Source organism: Mustela nigripes, chromosome 2 (assembly GCF_022355385.1).
Source record: "Mustela nigripes isolate SB6536 chromosome 2, MUSNIG.SB6536, whole genome shotgun sequence".
Classification (NCBI taxonomy): Eukaryota; Metazoa; Chordata; class Mammalia; order Carnivora; family Mustelidae; genus Mustela; species Mustela nigripes.
The window spans coordinates 3,509,926-3,532,355 of NC_081558.1; the positions used below are offsets into that span (position 1 = coordinate 3,509,926).

The 22,430-nt window shown below is 59.8% G+C and overlaps 1 protein-coding gene across 6 annotated transcripts in view; it reads left to right on the forward strand.

Moving 5' to 3' along the window:
* KDM4B (lysine demethylase 4B) overlaps positions 1–22,430 on the forward strand; it is a 130,822-nt gene that overhangs the window by 72,680 nt on the left and 35,712 nt on the right. For all 6 annotated transcript variants that reach the window (XM_059388723.1, XM_059388724.1, XM_059388725.1 and 3 more), the window contains 3 exons: positions 5,849–5,898; positions 9,637–9,740; positions 13,477–13,614. In XM_059388723.1, the coding sequence (XP_059244706.1) occupies positions 5,849–5,898; positions 9,637–9,740; positions 13,477–13,614 (292 nt within the window). The remainder of the gene's footprint in view (positions 1–5,848; positions 5,899–9,636; positions 9,741–13,476; positions 13,615–22,430) is intronic.

A 22,430-nucleotide genomic window follows, 5' to 3' on the forward strand; every position in this document is an offset into this window, starting at 1 on the left:
CGGCCGCTGTGTGGTGAGAGCAGGTGCAGGCTGTGGGCCGAGGTGGGGCTTTATATTTGGGGATCGCAGCAGTAATGGCTTTTCCGCATGCTTGGCACATGGGGGCCCTGGCGGCGCTGCTGGCATTTGGAGCTGCCGTGGCCTCTTGGGCTTGGCGTGGGTGGCCGGCTCGTGCCAGGTGGCCTCCTACTCGACACATGGTCTCAGCACTTCCAGTAGCCTCTGCCTTCTTGTTTCTGTTTCCGTAATTACAGCGTGTTAAACAGCCAGGGGCCTGTCTGCCCAGGCCTTGTGCACACACTGTGAAATTAACTTCCTCACCCTCCAACATGCATCAGGCTGAGCTGACATTTCCAAAGGGCTCCTGGCTGGACCCCCGCTCTTGGCACACGTTCCTCAATGGAGAGGAAGGCCGGGGAGATGAGGCTGCTCATCATGGCACCTGGTCGCCGGGAGCCTCATACAGCAGAAGCTGTCAGGCTGGGCGACTGTCATCGGCAGAGAGTGCATGAGTCTTGGGGAGAAAAAAAGACAGTGTTGCACGTCCTGACTCCCAGCAAGATGGTTCCACGTGGGGGCCCCAGCGGGGGCTGCAGGACCTCATGAGAAGGGCAGTTGGGGGTTGAGAGCCTTGGCCCCCAGCAAGTCTTGTTACTGTGGCAGTAACTGCTGCCCTCCTGGCAAGGGACCTGGAGTCCACCTGGAACGGGCCCCTGCAGCCTGTGGCAGCCAGCGTGTTCAAGGAGATGAGGGGTGGCGGGCTGGAGCAGCCCCTGGGCTCTGTGCGGTGGGTGGGGTTCCTTCTGGCGGAGTCTAACGTTGTTCGTCCTTTGTCCCATGAGTGTGGGTTTCCTTGCTGCTCTGAGAGTCAGCAGTCCCTCTGGTGTCTCCCGTCCGTGGCCCGGGAGAGGTGAGGCAGAGGCCGGCCCCCCAGCAGCCTTTCTGCTGTTCCGTGTGGCTGTCCCCGTGGGGGTTGTGTGGGACAACAACATGCAGGATCCTGGGTGGCTTTCGGGGGTCAGCTGGGCTCACAGGGTACCCCAGTGCCCTCATCCAAGACATCCTGTTCCCCCCAACACCGGCCAGGCAGCCGTGGGCACTCATGCCTCTGGCTGGAGGGGGCCTGCACGGCCCAGAGCCCTGCTGCTCATCGTCTTCATAACTAATGGCTCCGGAGCAGGTCCCTGCTCTCCAAGATGGTCTGTGTTCCTCTTCGTGACACACTCATTTAATTTTTAACTCAGAAGGCATTTGCTTATTTATTTTCATTGTTCTTGATAATAATTCTAAGCCATTAGAGGGGAAAATTATATTCAAAAATGCTGTTTCACACTTTATTTGTTTGATGATTTAGAGCGATAGAAAATAGCACATTTGCTGGCTTTTATAGTCTGATAATTATTCACATCCATCAAGCCATTCCAGGGGAATAAACAAAACACCAAGAAAATGACACTATTAATAGCATCCTCCGCGGCGGACAGGAAGACTTTCCCGGGCCGGTGGGTCAGTAAAACGGAAGCAGCCTGTCCCTTGGCCGTGGAGGACGCCTCTCCTTTTAATTACCCAGCCCTGTCCGGCCCGCAAGCTGCCTGGTCGCCAGGTTGGACACCCGCCACCTGCCCAGCGCCATCAGCCCTGGAGTGTCTTTATCAGGCCCACTGAGTCTGTTGGGACGCGTGCAGGCAGAGACCTCCTTTCTTCTGGGGCCACGCGGTGTCCCCAAGGTGGGACTGCCACCAGCTTAGACTCAGGCCTGGCCTCCGCAGGGCCGGCGAGACCTCGTGCCCTCTGGCATCAGTGTTAAGACGTGTAGGTCAGGGCCGGCCGGATGGCACAGCTCCCCGGCCTCCAGGCTGCCCTCATAGATGGGTCGGCCCCTGCCGTGTGTCGGGCCGCGGGGCCCGGATGTCATCGCGCTCTGCTCTGGACCCAGGCCTTGCAGCACGTCTGAGGGTTTCAACTTTGCCTTCTTGGGGTGGCCGTGATTGGAGGGGATGCATGCCCTGCGAGTGCCTCGAGGTGTAAAGGAGGGAGGGGGGAAGACTGGGGAGTGCCCGCCCTCCTGGAGCAGTGCTTCTGGTCCCTCCCAGACCTGGGTGTCGCTTCGTTCAGGAGCTCGGGGCCTGAGTGCGGGTCTGTCAGCTCGCGTGCTCCTGCTGGTTGGCGGGTCGTTTTAACTGGGAAATGGCTGGACAGTGGTGGTCTTTGAGCCACGGCACACCACACATCCTCACCTGAGGGGCCTGGTGCCCGGGGCTCTGGTCTCTCCCATTGCCTCCGTGTAGTTACTCCTAATCTAAAACTGTTTTTATTTTCTCCCTGAAACCCCCGACGCTTGCAGACAACTGCCTTTCTGAGAAGGGCTTCTGGCAAATGACGCCTGAATCTGGCTCTCCCGGCCTGCTGGGCAATTCCACGGCATTAAACCCGGGGTTATGGAGCCTGTCGGGTCCAGCTGCAGCCCTGCAGGGTCACCTGGAGGTGGCCAGGGCAACCGTTCCGACAGTGCCAACTTTGCCAGAACTTTCCGATTTACTGATGCCCGGATATACTTGGTGTGGAGCGTTCGGAAGCAGAGAGAATGTGCCGAAGGGCAGGGCTGGTGAAATACAGAGATAAAGACCCCAACGGGACACCGTGGAGAACGTTCCAGACTCCTGCCCGGCCGACCTCAGGACCAGGACACACCGTATGTCCGATCGTAGCCCATGCTTCCCTCAGGCGGCCACAAGCAAGGGGTCTGAGCGGCCCTCACGGGTGCCCGTTCCTCTTGCAGCCTTCCGCGCCCCTCCCCACCCGCCCCTGCACTCCCCATTTCTGGTTCTGCTCTCGGAAGCCTCCGGTTTGCTCGCCCTCTCACGCTCACCGCATTCTGGAGATCGCTCTGCCCACGTCCTTATCCGGCTTCTCCAGACCGTTCCACCGTGACGTGGGTGCTGGGCTGCAGACCCTTTGGGCCCCTCGGGCTGTCCTGAAGTGAGGGCCAGCCAGGGGCAGCCCGGGCCTGGGGGAGGAGCTGTCTGGTGCCAACTGGGGCTGGGACTTGGCTGGCCCTGGGGGAAGCCTTGGGCTGTTGGACCAAGAGGACCGCCTCAGGGCTGAAGGCTAACCTTGGCGGAGGGGTTTCCTGACACTGGCTGAGAGGGATGGGGAGAACCAGAGGAGGGAGGTTCTGAGAGGGCTCTGGGGCTGAGTGGGAGGGGAGAGAGGCCGGGGCAGCTGCCTGCTGGCCACCAGAATGGACTGGACCAGAGCAGCCGGGGAGGCTGGCCGGCCGAGGACGCCGTGCAGGAGCGCTTTGCTGCCGGCAACTGCAGCTGCGTGTCCAGAGGGGCGCGCCGGCCTGCCGAATGGAGTGAGTTTGGCCATGATATTTGACCTTGTGATGGGGGCGGAGTTCCTGGGGAGCGAGATAAATTGCCCCCATGTTGGTGACCAATAAAACCGACTCTGTTTTATGTTCCCAAGAACTCGCTTGCTAATGGCCAGACAGATGCTCCCGCCTCGGGGACTGGCGAGCAGACGGCTCCACCCACACGTCCCTTCTTTCCCCCAGAGGGGGGCCGAGAGTCAGGGACGTCTCTGCCGGTGGCGGGACGCAAGATGGGGCTGGGACCGGGCAGACCTAGGTCTGCTGTAGGGGCCCCATGGGGCCGGGGGGACTTTTCTCCAGGGGGGAATGTCCAGCCCTGTTGGGAGGCTCACCTGGGCCCCCACTGTGCGGGGCCTCCCAGGGCGCCCCGAGGGCTGTGGCGTGGAGAGAGGGCTCCGTGGGCTGGAGTTTCTCGAAGCCTTTGGAAGGAGTGGTAGAGGGAGCCTTCACGGATTCCCCCTCCGGGCAGGCGGCCTGGGCTCGCTCAGAGTTGTGTGTTGAGAGGTCCTGTGCCCTGGTTCCGCTCGCCTTCCCCTGAGATCTGAGACTTGCATCTTGTCGAGGCCCCGGGGGGTGGGCTGGGGGGCATGTCGCCGGTGCTAGGGCTTCTCAGCACCCTGAGGCTGTCTCCGGGTTGTTCCACGTGGCGGGAGGGCAGCTTTTCCTTGGCCGTTGGAGCCCAGAAGGCCCTGCGGCTGTTGGCTTTGTGTCCAGCCGCCCTTTGTAACCCTCCAGGGGCCGCTCTTCTGAGCGCCCGGCCTGGTGTCCGGCGGCCTGCGCTTTCTGATAACAGAGGAGCCGCGCTCCAACGTATTAAACTTTTAACATCCACCAGATTCAATTAATCTTATCTTTACAACTCCCAATTACAGGCGGTAATTAAGTGAAAGCAGCATTGTAGACCGGGGATATTGCATTAATCATCACAGCCTTGGAGCCGTAAATTAGTTCCTCCCGTCCTCCGGCATCTTCCCACAAGGACCGGAATGTTTCATTTCCTTGTTTGGGGGGACGTTAATCCCACAAAGGTGCTTGGGATTGGGATTAACTTTTATCATCCTTACGTCAGTGATAAAAAGCTGTTTAAAGAAGAGTCACCTCGTCTTTGTTCAGACGGTGGAAAATTCTCCGGTGAGCACAGAATCGAAGGTGTTGGGCCGTCTCCTCCAGGGCCCTGCGGTGTGCCCAGAAATTAATTATTTTTATCCTGGTAGATTAGAGACTGCCTTATCTCCTGCCCCTGCCCCCTTTTATTTTATTAAAAAGCACTAATCACCCTCTTGATTGGAATGGACTGAGCCAGCTGCAGAGTCTGGGCCGGCTTCCCGGTCCCCGGCTCTTCCATCCTGCCTCCTGCACGGAGAGGGAGGATGGAGGGTGTGCTGTGCCACACGCCCCCCCATCGGACTCGTTCTAGAACGTGGGGTGTGCTGACGCAGGGGCTTTCCCCCTCAGCACCGTCGACGTGGGGTGGGTCGTCTGCGGGCTGTCCCCGGGCGCTGTGGGGGCTGAGCAGCACCCTGACCCACCCCCTCTGCACTGGAAGCACCTTGTCCTGTGGTTATAACAATCACAGATGTCCTCAGACACGGCCCTGAGACCCGTGGGGGCAGGATCCCCCCTGGGCGAGAAGCGTGGCCCTGGAGTTTCTCCCCGATGGGGCTTGGGGTGCTGCAGTAGCTGTGGAGATGGAGTCTTCACTGTGTTCCTTCCTCCTTGGGACAGAGAGACGCCTGCGCTCAGCGTTAAGGACCCACACCCCAGTTCTGCCCGCCGGTGCTTGAACACGGACGTCTTCCTCCGAGTCCGGGGTGGCGCATCAGCTGGGGTGGCCGCTCGGCACCGCCTGCCCAGGCTGTCCCGCCCGGGAGAGAGGCCCTGCCGTCCCGGCACGCCAGCTTCCCCACACAGCCGTCAGCGGGGGGTCCCTCTGGCTTCATCTGTTTGCAAACGTCCACCTTCCATCTTTCTTATTTCTGACGGGGCCTCAGGAATCTTTCAGACGTAAAATGTGTACAAATAAACCGTGGGGAACGGCGACAAATGAAGTGTGTCTCGCTCCTGAGCATCTTCCCGGGAGGCTCCTGAGGCTGGGGGCGTGGGAGGCAAGGAGACTGCTGAGGGGTGCAGGGGGGTGTGGGGGGTGGGGGGCCCTCCAGCCCCTCCCCTGCAGCTCCGATCCTGGGCTCACTTTTTTAGGTTTGCCTTTTTAAGCCTCATAGAGGTTTAGCGCTGCTGAACGGGGAGCGCGTCCAGCCTGGTGTCCAGGGAGGCCATCAGGGAGGGCGCGGACTGTGGCTGGCTCTGGGTTCCTGCCCTGCCACCTTCCCGCCGCCCTTCACCCCTTCTCACAGCACCCATGGCGGCTGCAGTTCAGTTCTGCTCTGAGGCTGTGGCCGCCGCCCCCGGGCCCCTCGGATGCACGGCGGCCACATGTGCCGTCTCGTCTGACGGGCCTCCCTTCTCTCGCAGGTACGCCATCCCGCCGGAGCACGGCAAGCGCCTGGAGCGGCTGGCCATCGGTACGTGTGTGCGCCCCCGGGCGGGAGGGAGCTGGGCCCCGGGCGGGCAGGGGTGGGGGCAGGGGGGTGGCAGCCCCGTGCTCCCGGGTCGCCCTCTCTATGCGAGTTTCCATCTCTGGGTGTGGTGGGTGCTGGAAGCCGTCACTGTCTGATATCCATTTCCTTTCCCACTCATAATCAGATCTACCCCCCACTCCGCCCCCGCTATGGGGCTGGTCACCTCGTGAATGATGCACAGGAGGCCATTGCTTTAAACTCTCTTTTTTCCGGGTTGTGAGCACGGAGCTGCCAGGTGTAACTGCGGACTCCAGCAGGCCGGGGAGGGTGGCCGCGTTCTTCCGTCTCGCTCCCGGCTCCTGGCACTGTGTCACAGCCTCCTCTAGGCCTTATAGTCTGTGTTTGGTCTGGAAAAGCAGCGGTCTGGTGCGGGGCCCCCTCGCTCATGCCACGCAGCTGCGTGGTGGCCGGCGGGCTGCTTGTGCGCGTGTGCCTGCTCCCGGGCTCCTCCAGCAGTCCCTCCAGACCAGCCCCTTGGGGGATTCTTGGGCTGCCTGAATTTGTCAGAGAGGGTCCCGGGCAGTGTCTGCAGAGGGGGCACTGACCACTTGGGGTAAAGGCAGGCCCTCAGGTCATGGCATCCTTGGAGACGAGCCAGACACCCTACTGGGTGATGCTGAGGCCCCCGACAGAGGGGCTGGTGGGGTTCCTGACAGAGGGGCTGATGGGGTTCCTGCATTGCTCCCCGTCGTGGCGCCCTGCTCCGTTCTGACAGCAGGTGGCTGTGAGTGCCTGGGACTGTGTTGAGAAACCCCGCTGGCACCAAGAGTTTGGCCCTCGTTGGCCAGAAGCCCCTGGGCAGGCGGGGCAGTTGGGGATCTGGCCCTGTTCTCTGGGAGCTGCTGGGACAGCACAGGGGCCATCCGATCCCTCTGACCCTCTGGGCAGCCTGAGTCCTCCCTGCTGGCAGCCACGAAACCTGGAAGCCATCACTCAGCCTCGGCGCAGTCTCCCTAACGACCTGCCGCCGCCCTTTGTCCCTTCCTCATGCCTCCCCCAAGGATCGCCCACTGTGCTCTTCCCCTGCCCGTGTTGACTTTGGAGATAGAAATGGTGGAGCTTTCTGGGAAATGGGGCTTCTATGCTAGTTGCCCATCTGTTCACCAGACGCCTGCTACACACTGATTCTCCGAGGACGGGGACAGAGGGAGGCTTGTCAGAGAGTGGGGCCAGAGCCCCGGGCCCGGCTCGCCCAGCCTCGAGGCCGGCGGTGTTGTCATGTGGGAACGTGGGCTGTGTCTTCACAGCAGGGCTGAGCCCCCATAGCAGGACCGCGCTTCTCACTGTAGAAATGCCACTTACAGTCCTAGCCGAGAGCAATTTCTCTTATTAAGATCTAAAATAAAAACCCAATTAAAATGTTTTCCCGACGTATTTTTTAAAATATAAATTTAGAATACAAATATTAATTAATACAGGCTTCTTGACCAGTTCCCTCCAGAGGCGCCGGCTCTAGCCTGTGGCCCAGTCCTGTGGTCACATGGCCTCCCCTGCCTCACTTCCGTGGAGACCCTGTGGTGACGCCGGGGCCCCCATCTCAGGGTCCTGCACTTAATCCCATCTGCGGAGGGCCTGCTGCATGGAAGGGAACATAGTCCCAGGTTCTGGGGAGCAGGACGTGGCCATCTTTGGGGGGGCCACTGTTGAGCTTCCCACCCCACCACAGCCACGGAAGAAAGTGCCACAGAGTGGTCTTCATGGGTGCCCTCTGGTGACCACAGGGCTGGCGTTCACCCCCCTTTGCCTGCTTCTCTGCTTTTAGTGTCCCCTGGATTTTGCAGCTAGCCGCACCTAGCGTGTTCTTCCTCTCTGTGCCTTTTCTACCGGAAAAGAAAAGTGTTGCCTTTGGACGACCGAGTGTCGCCTAGAAAAGCTAGAACGGAGGTCCTTCAGGGCCATGGCAGCTCTCACTGGAGCTTGGCCTGCTCTCCACATCCTTCCTGCAGCCGAGGCCCTGCTGCCCCCGGATCTGGCCTGGTTTGCTTTCTGGGCACGAGCAGGACACTCAGTGCCGGGGTTGGGAGAGGACGAGCCAGGAGCTGGAGGCCCGCGGGGGCCACGCCATCGCTGTTTGTGACCAGCGTGGACTCTTAAAGTCAGTCCTCGGCAGGGGGACTGGGGCCGTCTGCCCTGGGGGAGGGTGGGGAGCTGTGGCGCTGGCGGGAGGGCTGGCCCCCTGCTTCCCCTGCGCCCCTCCTCGGAGGATGGGAGAGGTTCTAGGGCAAGTGAGTCACTGCCCTCCTCCTGTCCCTTCCAAACTTTTTGGGGGGCGTGCGTCACAGACTCCATTATTGAGATGGATGGAATGAGATTGCAATGAATATGGAAAATGAATAGCCGAGCTCCAAATGGGCTCGCGGGGAGAGGCGCGGAGCCCACGGAGAGAGCGTTAATGTGTCGGCGCGCGATTGGTGCTAATCACTTAAAATGTGCGCCTTTATTAGAGCTTTAATGAGAGCCACTTAAACTGTGCATTAAAAAGAGGGACTGCAGAGAGGCCGCGGGCCGGGCGGCAGGGGCCATAACTCTAATTGAAACGCTTTTAGCACCAAGGAAAGTTGCTGGATTCAGTAATCCCTCGCACTTTATAGAACCTCGGAGTCACAGTCGTGTCCTTGCCAGCGGGGCTCCCAACCCCCACCCCCTCCCCCAGCAGGCGTGTGGGCAGGGCCCTGTGCTTGCACACAGCACACGCACACGTGCAAGGGTGCCCTCTCTAGCTGGCCAGCCCCCGGGGTGTGTGCTCTGGCCCGGATGCTGGGGGCCCGCAGTCTGGGTCGGCTCCCAGGAGGGTCCCCGGGCGGGCTGTGTCCAGGGCCTGGTCCTGAAGGGAGCCCTTCCTGGCTGCCTCTCACTGAGGATTCGGGTGAGGAGACCAGCACCTCTGCGCGGAATCGCGGGGCTTTTCTTTAACCTTGAGACCCACACATCGTTGATGGGAGCTTCAGCCAACAAGCGACTGGAAGGGGTCTCTGAACTACGTTAGCCAGAGTTTCTGAGCAGATAGAGCTGATGGTCTGACCTCTGTCCGTTCACAAACCTTGATTTAAACGAGCTGTGTGGCCTGCACTGTGAGACAGAAAGCACCGGATGTGAACTCGCATCTCGTGGGTCGCAGACGGTCAGCCGGGGTCAGGCTGCTCTGCTCCTTTCCCGCCGCGCCGCAGGCCTCGGAGGGTCAGCCGAAAGCTGGAGTCTCCCTCTCCGGGGCCCACACAGGGGGCCTCTCCTCCTCTTGGTTGCAGCCATGGCTGTGTGGGGAGCACTGCCCACGGCTTCCCGGGTTGAGAGCGTCCGTCTCGGTGTCCTGTCTCCCCCCTGCTGCACCATTATGTTGGCTGAGCAACGGGGCACGTGCAGTGCGGTGGGTGCTGTGTGTGGGGTGCTCAGAGGGGGTGGCCTGTGCAGCTGTGCCTGGCCCACACCCCATCTGTGACTTGGGGGCACACTCGGTTGCACAGATGGCCACGGCCCCTCCTGGCTCTGGGCTCACTCACTGGAGGCCTGAGGGCTGCCGTCGCTGCCGCCAGCCGAGTGCACAGCTTTGGGCAGGCCCCTGTGCGCTTTGTTCCCTGGGGGCCACACGGCTCCATGCTCCGCGCCTGATGGGGTCGAACGCTGCCACAGTAGGCCATGCTCAGCTGCCGCCCTCCCGACTGATGCCCGTCTTTTCTGCTCTAGGGTTCTTCCCCGGGAGCTCCCAGGGCTGTGATGCCTTCCTGCGGCACAAGATGACCCTCATCTCGCCCATCATCCTCAAGAAGTACGGCATCCCGTTCAGCCGGGTACGTACAGGCGACCAGGGCCCCCGGCTGAGGGGACCACCCATGTCCCTGGAGACTGGCTTCTTAAGCCCGCAGAAGGTTCTAGAAGAACACTAGCAAGCCAGGGAAGGGCACGTTGGTTGGGCAGTCAGCCTCCAGCTCTGCTGTGGTGGGGGGTGAGGATGGAAGAGGGCAGAGATGGGTGGGGTCTTGCCTTATGTAACTCCCACCCAGTCCCCTGCCCACTGCGGCTGCTGGCCGCCCGCCCTGCAGGGTCCTACGAGGCTGGGATTGCGGTGGAGGGACAGCTCCCACAGACTTCCTGGGAAGCCACAGGACAACTGGGCAGTGCCCCTGACCCCCACTCTTAGGCCTGCTCTCTGGCCGCACCCCATGACCCATGCAGATGTCCTTTGCGAGAGTAAATACCTGTTTGGAAAAGAAATCTGTGGTGCTCCTGCAGGGTGAAGACTGCTAACTCATTCAGTTTACTGCCCTGGGTGGGTGGGTGGGGGGAGGCGGAGCTCCGCTTGTCCCCAACAAAGGCTGTGATGAATGAGGCCTGAAGCTGGGGAGTTGGGGTGGGGAGGTGGGCGGCCGTGGAAGGCCAGCTCCCAGACCTGGGCCTTCGTCAGGGGCTCCGCTCCGGAGTGGGGCTCAGCTGCTCTCCGCTGCAGGCAGTCCCTTCCCTACAGATAAGCCTCCTGGATGGGAAGGTCTAGGCCTGCATCCCCAGGTTGGTCTGGACCAGAGGGATTTGCTGGGAACCTTCCGGAGAGGCCAGAGCAGACTCTGGTCTGGGTAGCAGAGGCAGGCCGGGAGAGGAGGCCCTTCCTGGGATTCTGGTTCCCACAGATCTCCCTACAGGAGCATTTGTCGGGCATGGGAGCAAGTTCTGCGACCAGACCCTCACGCCCACCCTTGCTGGGAGTGTCAGTGGGTTGTAAATTGCTTCTGACATTTCAGTCACATTGCCTATAGCATCAGCGTGCAGATTGGGGGTTCGCTGTAGCCGTCGGGGTCATCTGTCAGGGAGCGGCACGTGGTCTGAGAAACGCAGGTTTCTCTGCCTCCCTCTCCTCCCCTCGGCCCCTGATTTGAACACCACCAGTTACCAGGAACCTCGCAGACAGACCCGGCATTGCTCCCAGAAGTGACAAGTACTTGCTTTCCTGTGGGTTGTGGAGAACATTCTCTGGGCGCTGCTTCCCAGGAGAGAGAGGCCCGTCCGAGGAGCCGGCAGGCTGGCACCCTCCCCTCCACTGTGTCACCATCTGCCTGGCACTGCACTTGGTGCATCAGATGCCTGAAAGTCCCCTGAAGGTGGCCGCCTCCTGACCTGGGGCAGCTGGCTCTCAGAGGCTGGGCTCCCCCCACCAGCCCGGCCCCCAATGGTCCACAGGCCTGCAGGGCAGAGGCGGAGGCCAGCCCAGCAGGGACCAGTGTCAGGCTCCAGATGAATGTCCTGACCAGGTCCGCAGGGGTCCCCTTATCGGAATTCCTGGCAGCCCGGGGCGGGGAGTGACTCCCGCACTCCCCTTATAAATCTTTGTAATGGTATTTACTTCTAGAAGAAAAAGCAGATCAATAGCAGAGCTTTTTAATAATTAAAAGTGTGTATTTCCGTAATCTGCCACGGACTTCCTCATTTATCCTGCTGGAGCTCAGGGAAGCAGCCGCGCTCAGGCTTTTCCTCCATGACTGGTGTGTCCTGCTATCCGTCCCTGCACTGCTTCTGACTTGGCTGCATGGCCGAGCCGTCGTCCCAAGTGCCTTCTGATTGCCAGTGGGGTTCGTGTTGGTGGCGGTGACACAGAGGACAAGACACCGGGGCTCGAGATGAAGCCACCAGGGTGTCGGTTTTGTGACCGAATCTTGCCGGCCTTCCTGAGCACTTTGCTTCTAGGCCTTGGTTTATGGAGCGACCGGCCAGGAGAAGGAGGGCCCCGCGGGGACCCCCGCAGCGCTCGCCTGCTCACAGGGCTCCCTGCTCATGCCTGTGCCCTGCGTGGGGAGGGGAGCAGGCAAGCCGGCTTGGCAGGAGCGCGAGATGATGCTCTCCAAGGTCAGCTCAGAAAGGATAAGAAAATCTGTAATTACGTTTTCAAAGAAAAAAAAAATCCCTACACTTTAATTGTATTAGCCACTCATTTCACACAGCCCTGCGGCGGGAGCCGGCCCAGAGAATCCTTGCTGGGCCCAGGGCGGCATGGGGGGGGCGTTGCTGGGGCCTCGGGGACACTGAGTGTTCTCTCCCCACCCCCCACTCACCATCTCCTGCCATGCGTGGGCTTCTTCCACCCCCACGCCTGTCACTTGGACAGGAATTTAAAAATATAACTTAATGCACACTGACTTCCTTTGATTGGTGCAATTCATTACTTGAAAAGAAAAATATCTTCGTGTTCTTAAGGACTGGCTTTCCTCCAGGCTGTGTCAGTTTTGATTGATTTTTGACTCCGTGGTTGGCTTTGGGACGTCTCCCACCCCCCACCCCCGCAGGGTCTGACTTCTTGTTGGTTACGTCAGTGCATCCAGCCGCTTCTGCTCATCTCTCTGGAGAAATAAATACAGATTAGCGAGCCTGAGAAGTCGTACGAAGCTACGCCAGAAAGACGAGCAACTTGATTAAGTGGGGCGAGGGGAGACACTTGGCCAGAGGACGTTTTAGGCACCTGTAGGCTCAGAGAAGGGCGGTTGAGACCACGAGGAGATACCGGAGCCCGCCCGGAGGGACCCCGCCCGCCCCCTGAACACTGGCCAGCAGGAAAGTTGATGGGGACTCCCCACCGCGACCGGGGTGGGGGCTGCATGGGGAGCCTCCACGGAAAACTACCGGGCAGGTTCTCGGAAACCCAGACGTGCCACCGCCAGGAGGCCCCGCACGAGTGCAGGCATGCGTGTCTGCGGGGAGACTGGCCCCACCACGTTCTCCAACACTCACCACAGCCCCACTCCGGAAACAGCGGCGGTCTGTCGGCAAGAGGATGGGGAAGTACTCAGAAGCACACCCGCACGATGGGGTTCCCTTTAGGAACCAGAAGGGACAGAGGACCTGGAAGTCGCACCAAGGGACAGAGGCAGACACAGGACCACAGTTTGTACGAAGCCGTTCGATGAAACCCAAGAAACAGACTCCTCAGGGACAGAGGCCCGTCTCACGGTGGGGGGATTGCTGGGTGGGGGGCTGCCCGCGGTGGTCTGTTCCTCTGCGGGGCACTGGTTACTCCCAGCCCCAGAAAACAAGGACTTCGTGTCACTCCCATGCCAGCAGCCGCGGTTTCCGCGTCTGTGGATCGGACCTCCGGGCTTACCTCTTGTGTTCTGGGACAGGGACCACCATTAATTGTCATCCCTCTTTTGGATCTAGTGTCTTCTGGAGTGATGGGCGCAGTGCCACCCGGGGGGGAAGGGGGAGGAGGGACCCAGGGGGGTCGCTACCTTTTCCTCCAGGCCTTGGGGCGAAGGTTATAGACACTTCCCTCTGGGGTCCTTGTGGGCCTTCTCCCCCGTCACTCACGCCGAGCTCCTTGGTTTGGGGTCTTGTTTCAGAGGCTGGATCGGGACGCTTGAACAGCTCTGGAACCATCAGCTCATGTAGCAGAGCTCCCCACCTTGACATTGTGTCCTGCTGACACACTGTTTCTCCGGCCTCTGTGACCTCAGTGGGGGAGCCACACGGTAGCCTCCGCTCCTAACTCTGGGCTTTGCCCCTTGCCTACTGGCCCTGCTCACCTGTTGGCCTTTTCCTCCCCAGATCACACAGGAGGCCGGGGAGTTCATGATCACGTTTCCCTACGGCTACCACGCCGGATTCAATCACGGCTTCAACTGTGCAGAATCTACCAATTTCGCCACTCTGCGGTGGATCGATTACGGCAAGGTGGCCACTCAGGTGAGTTCCGGCAGAACCGCTGGAAGGGTCCCGATGGGGGTCGGCCATTGCCAGCCCGCCCCTGGGTCCCGGGCCTGCGTGGCCTCTGCTTAGACTTGGCGGGGGGCCTGGTCTCTCCACCAGCATCTGATTCTGGGATCCTCAGTGAACTCATCCCCAGGACGTTCCTCACCCAGAACGAGCAGGGAGGAGGCACAAAGCCTGCGACCTGCAGCCAGGGACCAACCTTCCCCACCAGACCCTGCTCTCTGGGCCCGAGGGCTTCCTGGTGTCTGGTTTGTCCATGGAGATCACTGGCGGACAAGAGGACTCCTCTGGTTCTTTTCCTGGGAAAAGGAGGGCCTCGCTTTGAGGCAGCAAGAAGGGGCTGTCGGTGGGAACAGGCTTGCACCAAGGGCCTTCCTCCCAGGACTGCCACTGCGGCCCTGGGACCCTGTCACAGCCTTCCCAGAAGGTGATGCGCTCCTCCCATCAGACTGGCTCAGGCTTTGGCCCAGGGTTTCGGCCCATGGGCCTCTCTCTACTGCAGATAGGTCCAGTTACGGGTATCTCTCTGGTGCTGGGGCACGTGGAACAGGAGTTCTCCCTCCAGCTGGGCCAGCGTGATGTGAAAGCGGGGTGCTTCCTGCCAGCCTCCCAAGTTGGAGCCTGGGGTTCCTCCGAGGAATCGCTTGGCCAGTTCCAAGTCAGTGCATTGGACCAGGGCAGTCGGAGGATTTCTTGCAAGACCCAGCAGTGGTGACCCCCATAGGGATCATCACGGAGGCCGCTGGCCACGTGTGGGGTCGTGGCCTTGAGCTGTGGGTGTAACACATGCTATGTCTAAGGCTCGGTGCGTCACCAAGGACGTGAAATACTGCCACAGATAAGTGGTTCGTGCGGGTTATGTAGCCAATGTGTTTGCATAGTTCGGGTTAAACCAAATACGTCATTAAAGTGAGCGTCTCTTGTTTGTTTTCACATTTCGAGCGTGGAGACTGGACTGAAGCTCGCGCAGCTGGCTTGTGTCCTGCTGCTGGTGGGCAGCGCAGGTCTGGACGGAGGGGCTCACCTTTTATGTTTCTAACTACCCAGTTCTCCAGCTACGCTGTGTCAGCACAGTTCAGAACAGGAACCGGGCTTTGCAGGACAGACTGGAGGGGCACTCGGGGGTGGGAGTGCTGGGGTGGTTCTCCCGGGGGGGCCGTCTTTGGCAGAGACGCCAGGTTTTGCTGAAAGAGAAGGGGCAGGAATACCAGAACTTTTTCTTTGGACCTGAAGGAACGATGGGCTGTCCCAGAGTGTGTGGTTTTGTTCACATGACCGTGGGGGCACTGGGGACTGTGAGACAGCGCGCAGAGAATTCCACGGGGCCTGTGTGCGCGCCGAGGGTGGGAGCTGCGATTGAGTTGTAAGCTCTGGACAGGATCACAGACTTGTCCTGGAGGTGCCGTCGCCACCTGAACTGCACTGGGGCCGGCAGGGACTGCCCAGATAGTAAAAGCAATTTGGGGTTCAGCCATGTGTTCACAAACAAGTGACATTTGGGAAGTGCTGCCTTAGATTGGGCCTCCGCGCTTACATCGCCGGGCGGCGTAGCGTGAAATTACTGCGCGAGTGGCATGCCGTGCTCCGCGCCAGCCGGGTCTGGGCCCGTGGCCAGGCCCCGTGCCGGGCTACCTCGCAGAGCCACCCCAGCCGCACCGACCCCCGGGGCAGGAAGGCACAGGATTCAGCGGGAGTGACCGTTGGCCATGGGGCATCCATCCGTGTAGTCCTGGAGGGCAGCCCGCAGGCTTTTCGGTGGTGGGACCAGGGCGACGATTTCTGCCTCTCGCTAGCAGTGCTGCCTCATAAGCCGTCCAGGCTGGACACGCAGTGAAGGTGCCTGGCCTCGCGGATGACAGCTGAGGCGTGTCCGAGGCAGGCCTGGGAGGGGTGGGGAGATGGTTCGGGTCAGGGAATTCTCAGGGACCTGCTGGGTCCGTGGCCGTGTGTTAGGGAATGGCCACTGGGGTCGGAGAGGATCCCAGGATGCTTCACCTGAGCAAGGGCTTCTCTCTGCCAGCCCCCGCTGTCCACCCCCATCTGTGCCGGGGCCGGTTCCTCCGCACACCTTCCTCAGGACCCAGGGAGAGTGTTTCTGCTTTCCAGGTTTTTAAATTTATTTTTTACATTTGTTTATTTGAGAGAGTACCAGCATGGGGGAGGGTCAGGGGATGAAGGAGGCGCCTGACATGGGACTCGATCCCAGGACCCCAGGATCATGACCTGAGCTGAATGCACATGCGTAACCGACTGAGCCACCCAGGCGCCCCAACCACTTTCCAGATCTTAGAGACTTTCAGCTTGGTTCTTCACTGTCTTCAGGCTCTTCAGGCTCCACTGTGCCCCTTGTCCCTTTTTCAGTCACACTCCCTCTGGGCTGGCCCATTTGCCAAATTCTTGCACTTGGCCAGCCTCCAAGTTTCAGGTGTTCGTGTTCTTTGTCCTTCTAGAGCAGGGTCAGCAGATGGGGGCCCACCGGCCATGTTCGGCAGGCTGTCTTCGTGTGGTCCACAACCTGAGAATGATTTTTTTTTATAAAAATTTTATTTATTTATTTGACAGACAGAGATCACAAGCAGGCAGAGAGGCAGGCAGAGAGAGAAGGGGAGAAGCAGGCTTCTCACTGAGCAGAGTCCGATCTGGGGCTCGATCCCAGGACTTTGAGATCATGACCTGAGCCAAAGGCAGAGGCTTTACCCACTGAGCCACCCAGGCGCCCCCTGAGAATGATTTTTATATTTTTAAAGAGCTGTGCAAAAAAAATCCCAAGAAGAACATGGAACATGTCACTTAAAATGAAACTCGGGGTTCTTGTTCATAAATAAAGTTTTATTGGCACACGGCCATACCTGTTCATTGACAAGGTGTCTTCGTCTGCATTTTCCTGCAGCAGCGGACTTGGGTACCTGTTCCAGAGACCGCCTGGCCTGCAGAACTGAACATAGTTGTGTTTTTGTCGTGGCAGGGCAAGTGGGCTGCCGCTGACCTGGGGGACCGATGGCATGGGCAGGCTCGGGCCCTAGCCCTGGCTTAGCACCCAGGGTCTGCTCTCCGGCCTGGGCTTCCCTAGCACCCCCCTGCCCCCTGCCGCCAGCGCAGGGCTGAGCCGCCCTGGTTTCACGACCGAGCTGAGCTGACGTGTATTCTGGTGGTTGCTCTTTTCCATGGTTCTCCTTTCGGAGCCGCTTCGCTGGCATTAACCTTCGTGAGCCGTCAGTGTGCGAGAGAAGCACGCCGCTGCCCGGGCCCTCCCAGGCCTGCACTGAGGTGGGACGAGCAGGAAGACGCTGCCTCTTTCCTTGTCCCTGACCCCTGCCACAGTTTCTGGATCCCACAGCCCCGTCACCGGGGCACAGCAGCAGATGAAAACCCTTGCTTCCCAATGTCGGTCTCCTGGGCCAGCCCTGGGCCTCCATCTGGAGCAGGGAGATCGCCCCCAGGGTTTTACATAATTAGGGAGAAGCCAGCTGGGGGATGGGGTGAGCAGAGACGGGGAGTGCCCAAGGGTCAAGGCTGGGACTCCTGGGAGGGGGCAGTGATTGCAGGGACATGGTGCGGGGGGACTTCCTGCCAGCTCCACCCCCCAGCAGCCGGGAGAGAGGAGCCCCGCAGTTTGAGTGACATACATGTAACCCCACTCTACACGTGTGCGGGGTCAGGGGGTGCCCAGACGGTGGATGTTAGCTCTGTGGGGTGCAGTTTGGTTCCTTAAAAACTTATGGTCTCAATACGTTTCTGTCTTCTTTATGCAACTTTTTTTTTCTTACGAGCAAGTGTAGCTTTTCAGGGGAGGGAGAAGTGATCATCCTGGCCCTTCCTGCTGGGGGTTTCCTCTGTGAATGCCCTGCAGCCCCCCGAGGTAGAAGGTTCTGGTTGCTATTGCCCATGGTAGGGTGGTTTTTTTGGTTTGTTTTAGAAACAGGAATGAAAAACCAAATGAGCCAGCAGGCCCAAACCGGGTCACTCCAGCCCGGCTTTGGTTCTCCCCCGCCACATGGGGAGCAAGGGTTGCTCCAAGTCACATGCAAACTCAGTCACCCAAGTGCTGCTGAGCACCTGCTGTGTGCCTAGGAAGCACCGGAGTGAGCTGGGCCCACAGGGAGAGGGTGAGAGGTGGGGTGGGGTGCGGGGGCCCAGGGACCCTAGGAAGCTACAGGGCCTGGTGCAGAGCAGGTGTGGGGCCAGCCTAGCCCCAGGTCACTTGCTGCTGCTGCTTCGTTTTAAGCACCGGCTTTTCTCCGCTCCACCCCTCCTCAGAGTCCACACTCTTTCCTTTCCTGTGTCTCTCCCTCCCTCCCTCTCCCTGCTGCCAGGTGACCCTGAACTTTGTGACCTCGCGAGGGCAGGAGAGGTCAAGTAACTGCCAAGGTCATGGTGGCAGGGGTCCAGAACGTTCACACCCTGCCTGTTTCCCTCATCCCGCTGGGAGGCAGGAGCCCATCCACCGTTCTGGAGCATACCCGTCCCAGTCCCACCCGGGGCTGTCTCTCCAGGCTGGCGGCCGCCTCCTGGTGGGGGGTCCAGGGCTAGACTGGGGTGGTGGGAGTTGCTTCCTGAGGCCTATGCTCCATTTCCGAGAACAGAAGTTCCTGTGCTCACACAGGTGGTCTTTGTGGTGGGATTACAGTCGGGGAGATCAGAGGGATGCGCCAGAGAAAGGAAACGTGTGCGCACCACCCTTTCTTGGTGTGAACTTGAAGTTGCCCTACAAGGCTGCACGCTGCGTTGGATTAGCTCCGCACAATCCCGGCTGCTTCTGTGGTGGGTGGCGCTGGGCAAAGCCAGACCAGGGGCTCTTTTCCTCATCTGGTGGTGCCGACATCCCAGGCTCCTCCACAAGGCAGGTGCAGAAGTTGACTGCGGATTAAACAGAGCGAAAGAGAATTAAAGCCTCATTTGCTGGGCCAGGAGCCCGGGTGCACTTAACTGATTTTCTGCCGGCTGTCTGGGCCGCCGCCTGCCGAGATCTTTGCTTTCCTGGGAACTTACCACCACCACCCCCCGACCCCAGAGGCATCTGGCAGGGAGGGGCCTTCTGCCAAGTGTGGAAGAGGGGAGAGGGCCCTTGGCCCCCCAGATGCCCAGCATACCGGGTGAGGCCTTTGTTCCTGTAAAATGGGAACCGAAGTGTTCAGATCGTGTGCCTTCTGTTTTGGGAAGCGATGACCCAGGAGCCCAGGTGGAGGTGGCAGCAGGCAGGGAGCCGCAGCCCAGCCAGGCTGGAGGTCCGGCCGTGCACCTGCCCCCGCCTCGCCGGGCTTGTGATTTACGCGCTCGGCAGCCAGGTGCTTGGGGCTCGTGGCAGATTGCTGTGTGAAGTGTGTTTGCCCCTCACTCCTTCCTGGGGCTCTGTCCTTAGCCTTGCCTGCGGGCCATCACAGCCACACAGTAGCTCCGGAGGGCCCCCAGGCTGTCGGCCTTCCCGTGGATTCCACTGCATGTGGTGTCCTCCTCTCTGGCCTTTGTGAGAGTCGTGGGAGTGCTCGTGTAGGCGCCTGGCACCGAGCACCTAGAGCCTGCTTCATATTATCGCGCTCGCCATTGCCGTCTGTGCGGAACGGGAGGTGGGAGGACCCGGGCTGCAGACGGGCAGGACCATCCGGGCCGTCCTGGTGGGCAGGGTCACACCTGTGGGCCCCAGAGAGGACAGCGACACATGGAGGAGGCTTCCTTCATGGAGAAAGGGGAGGAGGAGGGTGATGCTGGAGCCCGGGCCTCCTGGGGGCTGCATCGGGCTGGGTCCCAGGCCAGGGACCTTGGCCACCTGGCTGGCTGTGGGATCTGGAGGGGGGAGGTGCTGGGGGCAGCCCGCAGTCAAGGGCTGAGGGGAGCCCTGGGAGCCGTGCGCCTAATTGTTTTGTTTATGAAGCGCTTCTGAGAGCTTCCAGTGGATTTCCTAATGAACTGGTTTGTTCTCTGTCTCGCTGCAGCGCTGGTAATTACCGCAGAAACGGGGGGCCGTGGTGTCTGTGAGCCATCACGAGTGCATGTGGGCTCCTCGGCTGGGTATCTGCCCTCGTCGGGGGTGTTTAACGCTTTGTGGGCCCAAATGCCTGCTGGTCTGATTGTTCTGGGAAGAGGCCCATTGGTCGCTGGCCATGCTGGACGTCTGCTCTGGTGCTGCCAGGCGGAGGGTGGCATGCGGCTTTGGACCTGTCGCTCTGCAGTGGCTGCTCCACTGTTGGAGCTCCCTGCAGGAGCTGTCTGGGGTTCAGATGGCTGTGGGTCCTGCTGTGACGTGTCCGCCTTCCCTGTGACCGGTATTGGCCTTCAGGGTGTCCATGCCCTCTGTGTCCCAGCACAGATCAGAGCACAAGCGGCCGGTTGGGAATGCTCGTTGGGAGTGGGACCCAGAGCAGGGTATCTTGGCCTGGGGCCCCTCAGAGGTCTGAGTGCGTGCCCGATAGATGCGGGTGGAGTGTGTGCAGCACCATGGACCTTCACTCCGTGCCCCTGCCAGGGCCGTCCCTGCCCGATTTCCAGCAGAATGGAGTTGTCTTGTCCTCAGCAGGGTGCTTGGGGGACTGGGGTGTCTGCTGGCTTTGTGCTCTCGCCAGGGTAGCCTGACTCTAGTTATTGCCTCTGCCAAACGGCCGTGCTGTGCTAGGGTGGTCGGTGACCGACACTGGGCATCGTCTGTGGTGTCTGTCCCTGCAGGTGAGCCCTGACAGTTCTCGTGGCTGGGAAGACACAGGGGGGAAGGCTGAGTGGTTTTTTGAAAAATCACAATCCACATTTTAAAGAACGTGGCCTGGCACCCATGGCAGGGGGTAAAGAGAGCTGAACAAAAAGAACAGGAGCCTCTTGTTCTCCAGAAACATGGGGGTTGTGGCTGTTAGCAGAGTCAGCTGAGCGAAGTTAGGGGTTCGCTCAAGCCATAATGGTATTAATTTTAGGGTATAGAGGATCCTTGGGCACGTAGAAGATTGAAAACAATCTGAGCCCACACATGCGATGAACCAGCTGGATGTTGGAATACTATTCAGCCACGAAAAAGGGTGAATGGCTCCTTGAGTTCTCAGGTGGGGCATTCCCCGAAAAGGTATCCTGGAGAAAAGGCAGGGTGTAAACAGTGGTTGTGGGCCATCATCTGTCTGACAGGAAAAGGCCATCTGTGTTTGTTGGTTTGTGGAGAACATTCTAGAAGGAGATACAGGCAGGGGGAGCAGCAGGTCCTCTGGAGGGGCCCCTGCACTCCCTCTGGTCCTCCCAGGGTTGTACTCCATGAAGTGCTGGTAGACCCTGGAAGTCTCTTCTGAGCTCCGTCTGTGTGTGCCTTGGGGTCTCCCTGCATCTGGGGAGCAGCTGCTAGCAAGACGGGAGCTCTCATACTCCAGCGGGGTCCAGCAGGTTCTGGAAATTGGAGGCATTTGGGTCCCACGTGTCAGCTGGGGGAGGTCAAGCTCTGTGGAAGATGTGTGTTTGCTGCCCGTGGACCCCCCCCACCCCGAGCCTGATGGTGCATAGCCCCCGGAAGCAGCCTTGAGAGGTCTTGTTTGAAGTCCAGCCCACAGAGCGCCGTCCAGGCTTGGAGGCAGAGGGGGGCGCTGCCCCCAGCTGGGCCAGGGCTCCCGAAGCCGAGGAGCCATGGTGGCCTCAAGGTCCGGTAGGCCAGGTTGCGGAGGTGTGAGTGGTGGGCTGAGCTGAGGGAGCTCAGCGCCTGGGAGGGCTCTCTTTTTGTTGCATGGTGTTCAAGGAAGGTCTGGCTTTCAGTGTTTTTTATCTTGCTTTACAAGAGTGCCCTGTTTTATATGTTTTTGGTCATTTTGTGGGGGCTTGTGATGGCTGGGAAAGGGTAATTCTTCAGAAGTTGAGAACAAAGCGCCAGACCTACCAATCAGACGCAGAGAAACCCTTCTGTTGTCTTCCTGTCTCCTGCTGGATGAGCCGTGCGGGGAGGGGCTGGAGAATTAGGAGGCAGGGGTCTTGTTTTATGATCGGAAATGCGCCGACGCTGACTGATCTGCCAGCCGCTGGCTGGGAGCTTTGCCTGCGTGATCTCATTTAAAATCCTCGACAGCATGAGGCTGCTCCCCTTCCCCTAGAAAGGTTTATCGTAGTGACTTCCCACATCCCCTCCCGTCCCTGTCCCCGTAGGCAAGGCTTGGCGCCAGCCTCCCGAGAAAAATGCGGGGGGCGCGTTTCTGAGCCTGTGCGTTGAAGCTTTCTTTGCATTTAGCAAAAATGCTTGCGGAGGAGACCCCGGATCTGCGGGACAGACGCCAGTGTGCTCGGTGGCTGAATGAGTCCGGGGCGGTAATGGGGAGCAGGGGGGCTCATGGGGCGCCCAATCTCAGAGGAGCCATGGATCTGTTGCCGCCTGCCCCCTGCTGACTTGGACCCGAGTCGGCCCTCCCGTGTGGTTGGAACATCCCGTGAGCAGTGCTTTGCACAGTGAGGGCCACGGGATGCTAGTAAAGGAGATCCTCCAAGATGTATTGGGCGTTAATACTGATTGCTATGAAAAGGTTCAGTTTTTTTGTTTGGTTTGGGTTTTTTTGCTTTTTTTTTTTTTTTTAAGATTTTATTTATTTTTTTGATAGAGATCACAAGTAGGCAGAGAGGCAGGCAGAGAGAGCAGGGGAAGCAGGCTCCCTCCCTGCTGAGCAGAGAGCCCGATGCAGGACTCGATTCCAGGACCCTGAGATCATGACCTGAGCTGAAGGCAGAGGCTTAACCCTCTGAGTCACCCAGGCGCCCCTGGTTTTTTTTGCTTTAAAGCCTAGGGAGGGAGAGGTGGAGTTGAGCGGCAGCCTTCGGTCTTCGTCCTGCGGGGGGCCCTTGTGGAA